At 44.5% G+C, this 9,883-nt stretch overlaps 1 protein-coding gene and 1 long non-coding RNA gene across 4 annotated transcripts in view; one reads left to right on the forward strand and one right to left on the reverse strand.

Annotated features, from left to right (window-relative positions):
• Window positions 1-3,617, forward strand: part of LOC109300902 (serpin B10-like) — a 14,518-nt gene extending 10,901 nt beyond the window's left edge. For all 3 annotated transcript variants that reach the window (XM_019521789.1, XM_019521805.1, XM_019521796.1), the window contains 3 exons: window positions 1,316-1,458; window positions 1,866-2,033; window positions 3,137-3,617. In XM_019521789.1, the coding sequence (XP_019377334.1) occupies window positions 1,316-1,458; window positions 1,866-2,033; window positions 3,137-3,541 (716 nt within the window). In that variant the 3' untranslated portion in view covers window positions 3,542-3,617. The remainder of the gene's footprint in view (window positions 1-1,315; window positions 1,459-1,865; window positions 2,034-3,136) is intronic.
• The window catches only part of LOC109300918, a 10,672-nt gene extending 789 nt beyond the window's left edge, over window positions 1-9,883 (reverse strand). The window contains exons 1-2 of the long non-coding RNA XR_002098371.1: window positions 9,873-9,883; window positions 2,616-2,624 (exon numbers count right to left, since the gene is read on the reverse strand). This is a non-coding gene — a long non-coding RNA (uncharacterized LOC109300918). The remainder of the gene's footprint in view (window positions 1-2,615; window positions 2,625-9,872) is intronic.

Raw genomic sequence — 9,883 nt, forward strand, 5'->3', positions numbered from 1 at the left:
AGATTAGAATTGGTCTGATAAATGCCAAGCTGGGTGTGTAAATGTGGGTTGATTAGCATTTGGAGCACAGATTCCCCATCATGCAGTGCTCCCCTGCTTTCCTGATCCCAGAATTCACCGTGATCTTTGCTTCAGGCTTTCTGTTCTCCATCTTCCATGTAAATGAATTGTCATCTGGTTCCATCTCAGATGCAAGTGAGACCTAGGGCAGTTGCTCCCTTATCTGGAGGGCTTTAGGTGCGTCTCTCACTGTATCTTCATTGTCTTTCGTAATCAGTTCTTGTTTAGGTCGTCTTTAGGTGGGGGGGGGGAATTCTTTGCGAGTCAGACAGGCTGTGTCCAGTGCCAGGGTTCCCCAAGAACACGGAGCTGAGAGGCAACAGGTGGGGCTCATTTTCTGTGGCAACTAATATTAATAGAGTATGACCAGGGCAACTCGTGGGCTGGATCCGACCCTCTGAGCCATACCATCTGGCCAACAGATCCAAAAGTGTGGTGGGGTGACAAACAGCAGTGTTAATTGCCATAGTTTATCCCACCATCAAATTTCCAGCCCCATGGACCAGGTCTGGAACAGAGCTGTATTGTCTTGGCAGAAGGATGAGCAATACCTGCTGTGCTTCTAGATCTGGCCCACAGGGAGCCATGCAGTGCTCACCTGACCCATGGGACCAGATGAGCTTGACACACTCGGAGTATAAGCAAAAGAAAAAACTGTTGACAGAAAACTGTTTTAGCATGTACATCTCCTTTAAAATAGAAAGAGGTAAAGATATTTCTATTCCAGCTTGGGTTTCTGGAGTCATTTTGATAAACCCTAGGTTTTTTATCTCCTTATGCTTTCATTGTCTCATCTCTCCCATACTCACTGTTGTATCTGTGGGTTTGTTTACATGTACAGGGGTTTAATGCTGTATAGTCTACTTAAAATTAATCTGTATTAAACTTTTAAAGGTGAGGATTTATCTACCTCAAGTCATCAGGAAAGTTAGTTTCCTTTCTTTGAGGCCAATGGACTTTTTTTTTTTTAAACCCTCCTTTATCTACCTCTTTCCTTCAGGTCATTTTTCACACTATTATGGTAGAAAAGTGGCTTCAATATTCTGTCACTTAGGGTTCCTATTAGCAAGAAACACCTTGGACAGTACAAGATACTCCAGGGAATTACAGAATCCTGATGCATACTTTTGAGGATACTGTTGAGAAGTCACTTAAGACAAGAGCTTACCATAGACAATATATTCTCCCAATGTCTATTAATAGCCAAAACAGGAAAAAAAAACTGTATAAATACACATCTCATTACTTCCTGTAGGCAAAATTCAGAATCTGCTGCCTGAGAATTCTGTTGATTCACTTGCCCGGCTGGTCCTGATAAACGCACTTTACTTCAAAGGAAGCTGGGCAAAGAAATTTAAGGATGGTGTTACAAGAAAACAACCTTTCAGAATAAACAAGGTATGGGCATACCCTGCAAAATGTGGTTGGTGCAAAGGGGGTGGGGGTGGGGAGGAAATAAGCTCTTTTACTCCTTTCAAGGTTGACAGCTCTAGATATGTTAAATTATCACAGTGTAAAAGTTAATTTAAACTATAAGCAGTCCTCTTCTACATCTCCAAAAAAAACTATATCACATTGTTAGCTTGCAAGAGCCAGATGTGAAAGACATAGAAACCAGCAGTTAACGGTAGTAATCTATTCTCAGTGTACAAGATATAAACAACCTGATAAACAGTACAATTAAAATTAATTCTAGATATTTTCACTTATAAATAACATAGGCAAAAAAATATTATTATTTTTAACCTGATCCTTTAAAATTTCAGTTACCACACATGTAATGTTTGTCCTTTTGCTTGCTGCAGACTACAACAAAGCCAGCGCAGATGATGTATCAGAGAGGAAAATTTAACTGGAATTACATACAGTCTTTGCATACCCATGTCCTTGAACTTCCATACGTCAACTGTGATCTCAGCATGTTCATTCTGCTACCAAAAGACATCAGTGATGACACTACTGGCCTGCAAATGGTAAAGAACATAAGCTCTTGATCACAGTAAAAAGACTTTTTTTATATATATAAAAATTAATATTATCTCCTCGATCAGGGCTGTCCAACTTCTAAATCCCCTGGGATCACATGTTGCATGGACCATAGCAGCACACCATGCAGATGCTCCTTCCTGCCACTCTACATGCTAGTACAAGCACTGCCTACCCCAGTGCTGCCTGTACATGGACCCAATCCCCTCTCCCCCCACCCCTGGCTCAGACTGACCTGAAGAGCAGGACTCACTTGAGGGCAGGAAGCAGCAGATGGAGCAAGGAGGGGTAGCCTACGGACTTTGGCTGTTGTTGCAGCCAGAGCGATGTGGGGGGCAGGGGGGGCAATGGCAGCTGGGTGATAGCCCAGGCACCTCAGTGTAACCCCTTGTGGATTACACACAACTTGCAGGCTGCCATTCGGATAGCCCTGCCCTAGGTGTTCAAACAGCTATAGTCTGATGCTAAGTCGAACTGCTTTCTTATATTCAGAATGTGCAAACTGAATTGGTTCAGGAACAAATGAGGGTAGGCCCCAAAACTTTATGTAATTTGCAGCAAAGCTGCACCTTTTCCAGCTGTAGCTAGATTTCCATAAAACTTGTGTCTGCTTTTCATGGTATCATTCAGTCCGAGAAGCTCCAGACTCTTGCCTGATCAAAACCAGGGAGTTCTAGAAACCTTAGCAGAAAGCCAGGATCTACTGAAGTTTCTAATCCAATACAGATAGATGTGACCTAGGTGAGTTTCAAACCTAGGCCAGGTCTGTACTACAGTGGTGCTAGGAGAACGCAAGTAGTTAGTAGCTTCTACACTTACAGCAACTATGTGGAGGCAGAACCTCTCTTTCTTCCAGGACAGTATTATCAGCTCTGTAACAAAAGGCTTTTGCTACCACCCATGCCTAGGCTTTCTGCAACTCCCAACAGCAGCTTGTACCTCCCATAGTCCACTAGGCAAGGCACACCCTGCTGGCACAGCTACTATAGAGATGCTAAACAATACCACTGGCAATTTTTCTGTAGAGTCTGAGAAAGCACTAATATTAGGTTTTTCATTGTGCAATTTTCCTTTTATTAACTTACTGTAGCTTGAAAGAGACTTGACTTATGAGAAGTTAGCTGAATGGACCAACCCCAAAATGATGGAAGAAACTGAAGTGGAAATGTTTCTGCCCAGGTTCAAGATGGAAGAGGGATATAATCTCAAATCCACTTTGAGCAGCATGGGGATGCCAAATGCCTTCAGCATGGGCAAAGCAGACTTCACAGGGATGTCAGAGAGAAACGAGCTGGTTTTGTCACAAGTTTTTCACAAGTGCTTTGTAGAGATCAATGAAGAAGGCACTGAAGCAGCAACCGCCACTTCAGCTACTATGATGGCACGAAGCCTTATGTCTACTGTTCAGTTTGTTGCAGATCACCCTTTTCTCTTCTTCATCAGGCATAATAAAACCAAAAGCATCCTCTTCTTCGGGAGGTTCTGCTCTCCCTAGAAACCCAGATACCTGTTATTAAAACAGGATCTTACAGCAAAGTAGCTTAAATAAATTAATCTCAAGTTTCCAAATACTTTGAGTAATTTTTCTTCATTTTTCTGTATCTTTGGCCAATCTCTGCTGGGCTTGGGGAAGAGCTAGTACTGCACTAGACCAGGAAGTCTGATCTCCTATACATACAGTTAAAGGACCAGATCATGGTGGTGGTAGGCTATCACACAACTGCTCGGTAAAAATGTATAAATTCCTTTCTACAAAAAGCCACCAGTTGCACTCTTTTTCTAGTGCAGTTGTAAAGCAGAAAAGCAAATCTAATACAAGAAATTATGTCTGAAGAATAAAATTAAATGTCTGTAGTGGAATACAAAGATAGCATTCACATGTTGAGATAGATCCTTCAGCTGAGGCAAATTGAAACGTTTCCCTGGAAGCCAATGGAATCATCCTAGATGAGGCTCTGATCCACAGTCTTACTGTCCGAGCCATCCATGTATACCGTTCCAAAATCTACATATACATACTGCAGAGTCAAATAAAATGCAGACTGCTTGAAGATATTCTGTTTGCCCTGCTTATATCATGTCAATGGGCACAAGCTGTGCAGGAAACATCTGTGAGACAAGCAAAATAAAAGGGATTGTTGTAAGAAAAATGCCATCTGTAATAATTTAGCATTCAAATCAACAGCATGTTTTAGAGCAAAGTATTAGAAAATTATAGGGAAATTCTCCATCACAGGTGTCAAAGATATGGCTCATGGGCTGAATGCAGACCACAGAACCCCATCATTAAGCCCCTAGTGCTGCCCCTAGGTGCCATGTGGAACACATGCTGGGCAGGGCACAGAAGGCATACCACACATGGCACCTCTTCCGACCAATCCTAGGCACATGCCACCCATTCCAGAGCACACCATAGTCCTGGACTAGGTGGGGAGGCAACATGTGTGGCAGAGGTCCTGCAATGCATGCTGCATGTGGCACAGTCTGGCCAGGCCAGGCACCACTTGTCACATATGGTATCTTCTCCTGGCCAATTTGGGAACCTTTCTGCATGCGACACCCACCCTGACTGGACTACACTGCCTGCAGTACCTATTCTGATCACTCCAGGATCTGCACCACGTGTCTTGGCCAGTATGGAACACATGCTGCACACTGTGCCCACTCCAACTGCTCCAGGTCTCATGCTGCAGTGCAGCTCTCAGACCAGCTGGAGCATGTGCTGTGTGCAATGCATGTCTTGGGACAGTGGGAATGGATGCCATGTCCTGTGGAACCAGTATGAAGGGGTAAGGGAGGTCTGTGGGCCTGATCCAGCCCATGTACTAGCCCTGTGCCACACATCTGGCCCACAGGGCTTCATGAATTCAACACCCTAGGTCTAGTGCTATGTCTATTTAGAATCCCCATCTTCACAAATATGGTTGGACTGAAACATTGTTTGAGCCAGGAGTTAAAGCACTTGAAACAGAGCTTTCTGGGCAGTTTTGTAGCTTTGGGACATGCTACGAATTCAAAGAATTTGGAGGAGATGAAAAACAGCAGGGACACCAAGTAACCTGCAGATACATGTTCAAAGTATTGCCATCTATCAGCAGGCACTTCAGAAGCTCAGTTTCCTAGAGTGGGCCACACACCTGTTCTTATCTTTTTCTCTTTGGTGAGTAAACATGCAGGCTTCGTTTAGGATCCCAGTCGGCAAATAGCAAGTGTGAAATGTCATAAAATAGACAAAAACAAACACTTTCTCTTAAATATGGTCTGGTTCAGTATGCTATGATAAAACTGTATGCTAAATGTAATTCACAGTAGTCCCTATTCTGCTGTATGTCCACAAAGACGGAGGCACCCTCAGGAAAACTAGTCTTTCGTACAGCTGATAGCCTTAGATTTTCAGAATACAAGGCTAGCATATGTAGGATTGTGTCACAGGGCACCATCTTCAGGGGTAGCTGTAAAGACCCACGAGGCCAAAAAGAGTTCTGTACCCTGCTCTATGGGCAATCTGTCCTGCTCTCACCCACCATGCCTTGATGTTAATCGTTATAAATAATGAGGGAGGCTGCTCTGGTCTTATCATAATAAAAGGTTTGTGGTCAAGACTTTGAGCTGTTGCATGGCTCCATTCCACCCTATACTGCGCCCCAAGCCTCACAGGTATCATCCTCATTGAGGTTTTCTCTTACTGAGCACAACCTCTCTCTGGGCCCTCAGACCCTCTCCCCCTGCCCCCAGCTTTGCTCAACTCCACTCCGGGTTGCCAGACCCTTTGGTCTGCCAAGCGGCCCCTCAGTCTCTTATACAAAACTGCCCTGGGACACTAGGCCTCTCAGTCTCTCCATAACCCCTCTCTGGAATGCCAGGCCCCCTGTGGTCTCTTCCTCAACCCTTCTGGTCCCCCAGTTTTCCCCAGCAGCTCTCTAGGCATCTGGCTGGACCTCGCACTGTTCCCTAGCCCCTTGCAATCTCGCTCTTTCCTGGCTCTTCTTATCCCACTGTCCCTTTTTGCTCAAGCTCGTGCTTTCTGCCCACACCTAGGCACTTCACTCCTCATGGCTGTTCCCAGATGTGGCCTTGGATCCCTGCTCCTCTCTGCCTCCACCTGGGCCAATTAGCCACCCTCTCTCTATCCACACCCTGGGTGCTTCACCCATCAAGGCTACTCCCAGGTGCAGCCTTGGGGCACTGGTCCAATCCCAGCTTCTCAGGCACTCTACTCATGGATCCACTGATCCTTTCACCCTCTCTAGATCCTTGGATCCTCTGATCCCACTCCTTGGCCCCTCTCTGAACCTGCATGGTCCTACTCTTTCCTGGCCTGTCAGGGCCTCTGGACCCACATGCTTTCCCTCTTACTTTTCTGTTAGGGTGTGGTCCCTTACCCTGGAGAGGGGAAAAGCTAACCCACAAGGTAGTGGGAGCCAAGGCTTTAAAGTATTCTGTACTTGCCATGCATGGGCCACCCCAGTGAAAGGCATTTCACAAAGGGTGCCCTGCTATAGACAACCCCACCATGCTAACCAGCCCCAGTAGGGTGCACTTCTAAGTCTTACTCAGGACCAAGGTCTAAGCCATCCTGCCCTAGGCAATCCTGATGTTACACATCTGTCCTGGCTCATGGGTTTCCAGCCCCATTCATTGTCCCTCTTGGACTACAGACCTTCAGGCTCCCTGGTCTGGCTCCGGCTTCCTCTCTCCTCTGGGCCCCCTGGTCCTGGCTCAGCCCCTAGTCTCTCTGGGGTCACCTTAAGCCCCCATCTGGACTCCAGACTCCTCATTTGGTCTGCACATATTCAGCATCTCTCTAGACTCCTGGACCCCTCATCAAGTCTCCCCTACTCAGCCATTCTCTAGGCCCCTTGGATCTCCTGGAGCCCTCAATAGGTCTCTTATATCCAGCCCCTCTCTCTAGGGTCACTCAGACCTTTCACTGGGTCCTCTACATTTGGCCTCCCTTTCTTGGCTCTGGACCCTTCTTCAGGTCCCATACATTCAAACACTCACTGGGTCCCCAGGAATCTCCTCTAGCTCCTTAGTTCTTACTCCAAGCCTCCAAACTGCTTTAGGTATTACCTTTCATGTCGACTTTCCAGAGCTGCCACTATCCTGCTGAAGTGGTGCCCTTTCAGCAGGCTCCAAGATGTTACTACTGGATTTGTCTCAGAGCCTGGGCTTATACCTGCTCTCAGCCCAGCCCTCCTTCTGAGTCAGACGACTGTCTCCATCAGGCCTAGCCTCATCTGCAGGCTCCCTGGGTCAGCCGATTCCCAATTAGCCCACACCTGCTGGTGGTTTCACAGGACACCTTACCTCTTAAAATGGCATGCATCCCAAATGCTCTGCCATAAAGTTGCACATTTCAAAATCCCTTGTCCGCCATTTCTTGGCTCCATACGCATTATGAATTCTAATCTGCTTTTTTCCTTCATGAATAAGATGACTTAAAATCTATTTCAGAAGGTAGTGCAATAAGCTTGGATCATTTCATGCATTAGCACCCATTTTCCAGCTCAACATTAAAATAAAGAGCATGGTAGATGACAGACTGCTATTATTATTCTTCAGAAGGAGATACAGACCACAGACTGCTTTGGTTTAGAGAAAAAAAATCCTACATGGGAATGTTGGACCATAGGAAAACATTCTTCTGCAAGCCCATTATGAGAATCTCACATAATTCAATTAAGGTTCTAGTATTGTTCACTGCTGGAGACCATGTTAGATTGAATAGGTCTGAGCCGACATTCTGCTTCTTTCACCCTACAGCATCTTTGCAGACACTTGGAGCAGTACAGCACTGTTATTTATTCCTGGTCCAGCACTTAAGCCCAGCTCAATCATGTCCTTGTGCAAGATGTCCAATCAGCTAGTCAGTGTTTGGCCTCTAAAGCTGAACTCACTGTGGTCATGTTTGCAAAATGTCCTTTGACATGACGTCATTTGTCTTTGACAGCATTTCCACCCTTTAACCTTTTCAATTGTACTCAATCCAGTACTTTAGTTGTTCATCCTGCTCTTTAAGACTTTTAAATTTGTCTTGGAGTCATTCCACTTCATACCTGCCCAGCTTTTGAAGGGCTCTCATCTCAACCACCTCCATTCTTCCGATCTCCACTCTCCCATTTCAGGGAGCTGCTTCCCTTCCACAAAGTGTTGTTGAGGGATGTCTGCACTGTAGCAGCAGCAGCAGCAGCAGCATGTTCCAGCTGGGAAGTTCTTGAATACACGCATCTGCTCCCACTCCCATACCTGGGAATGCACTGTTTAGGCCATTCTAGGATCATCCTTAGGAGGTCACTATCAAGTACACCAGAGGCTTAAGAGAAACACCTTCAAGAGACCTCACTAGCCAATTTTTACTTTTGGAGTATGTGATCAGGAATGAGGTATGCTGGAGAACATCTTAGGTCGGACATGTTGCTATCATTGTGGTTTGAACTTATGCTTAGTTTCCAAAAGCAGGGCTACAGTGATGTTGCTATGATGGTCCAGGAAACAGAAGAAGAGGTTAGGATTTTTAGTTATAGTTGGAAAAAATTTGGGGCATCAGGTGTCAGCTTAGACTTGATGCCCAAAAGCTTGTCCAACAGCTCTCCCAACTATATAGCTGATCCAGTACAAGATATCACTGAAAAAATCCTCACCTTATTACAAGTAGTGTTTCTATCAGTCCATAAAGTCATGAGTTGCACTCTAGCACTTGATGCTAACACATCTCATTTTATACTCGTTCTTGATGATCTTGAGTTTCCAAATACTTCAAGTATTTTTTCTTCATTTTCCTGTACCTTAGGCCAATCTCTGCTAGGCTTGGAGAAGAGCCAGTAGTGCAACAGATCAGGAAGTGCTGATCAAGGGTCTTGCGCACACAGAAGGATGTAGGACTTCACTGCTTCTGAATTTCAACATTTTATCCGTTGTTTCTTTTCTGAGGAATAGCCACTTCATCCACTCGATGTAGTCAATCTGGTCTTTCAATAAAAAAACAATTTTTTTTCAATTAACAAAAAGAGCTAGCCAAGAGTAACCTACTTAATTCAATGTTTTACCAGTTGTGTGAAGTTTACCACTTTATATTTAGGAGCTTATTCCATATCATTTATTGTTATGCCCTCCAAACCATCTAACATTCTAAAAGTCCAATTTAAGAACACGATAAAAAGCCATAGCGATTCCATGCCCCGCTGTCTTATACCAAACATTCGTTTAAACCGACTGCTTTGTTTTCCAACAGTTAATATAGAACCAAGAGAGTCTTTGTATATAGCTTTTAAAATGACATATCTTATCTGGAATGCTGTATGGGTCAGGAGCCATAACAGGCACCCTGGTTGCCCAAGTGAGACAGCAAGGTCCATAATTAAGCCCACTTTTGGAAATAGCCTGAGACAAGTTTTGTTGAAAAGCCTGCAAAGTGCCAACAATCCTAGTTTTGGACATTTCTACTCTTGACCCAAGATCCTGGGTTCCAAACCCTGGATCTTAGTCTCGGACTTCCATACCTGATTTCATTTCCCCTCCCCAAAGCCTGTGCAATTCCAATTTCAAATCTTTGCTCTTGTCATCAGGTCTGGCTGCCATGTCCTGATAATGTAACAATACAGTTTGTGACTTTCCATAATGCTTCTCTTAAAAAAAAAACAAAACGCAAATCAAATGCCTTTACAAAATCAATTAAACAATTAACATTTTTAATCCCCATTCTTAGTTTTATCTTTTTATCAGGAGTCTCAGCCTAAGTACCTGATCAATGCAATTTTGGCCTAATCTGAAGCCATGATCTGTTGACAGTTACTTTCAATAGTTTGCCAGTATTGACAATAAACTTCTTACTATA

Source organism: Gavialis gangeticus, unplaced genomic scaffold (genome assembly GCF_001723915.1).
Source record: "Gavialis gangeticus isolate Ggan-Ray unplaced genomic scaffold, GavGan_comp1, whole genome shotgun sequence".
In the NCBI taxonomy this organism is placed as follows: Eukaryota; Metazoa; Chordata; order Crocodylia; family Gavialidae; genus Gavialis; species Gavialis gangeticus.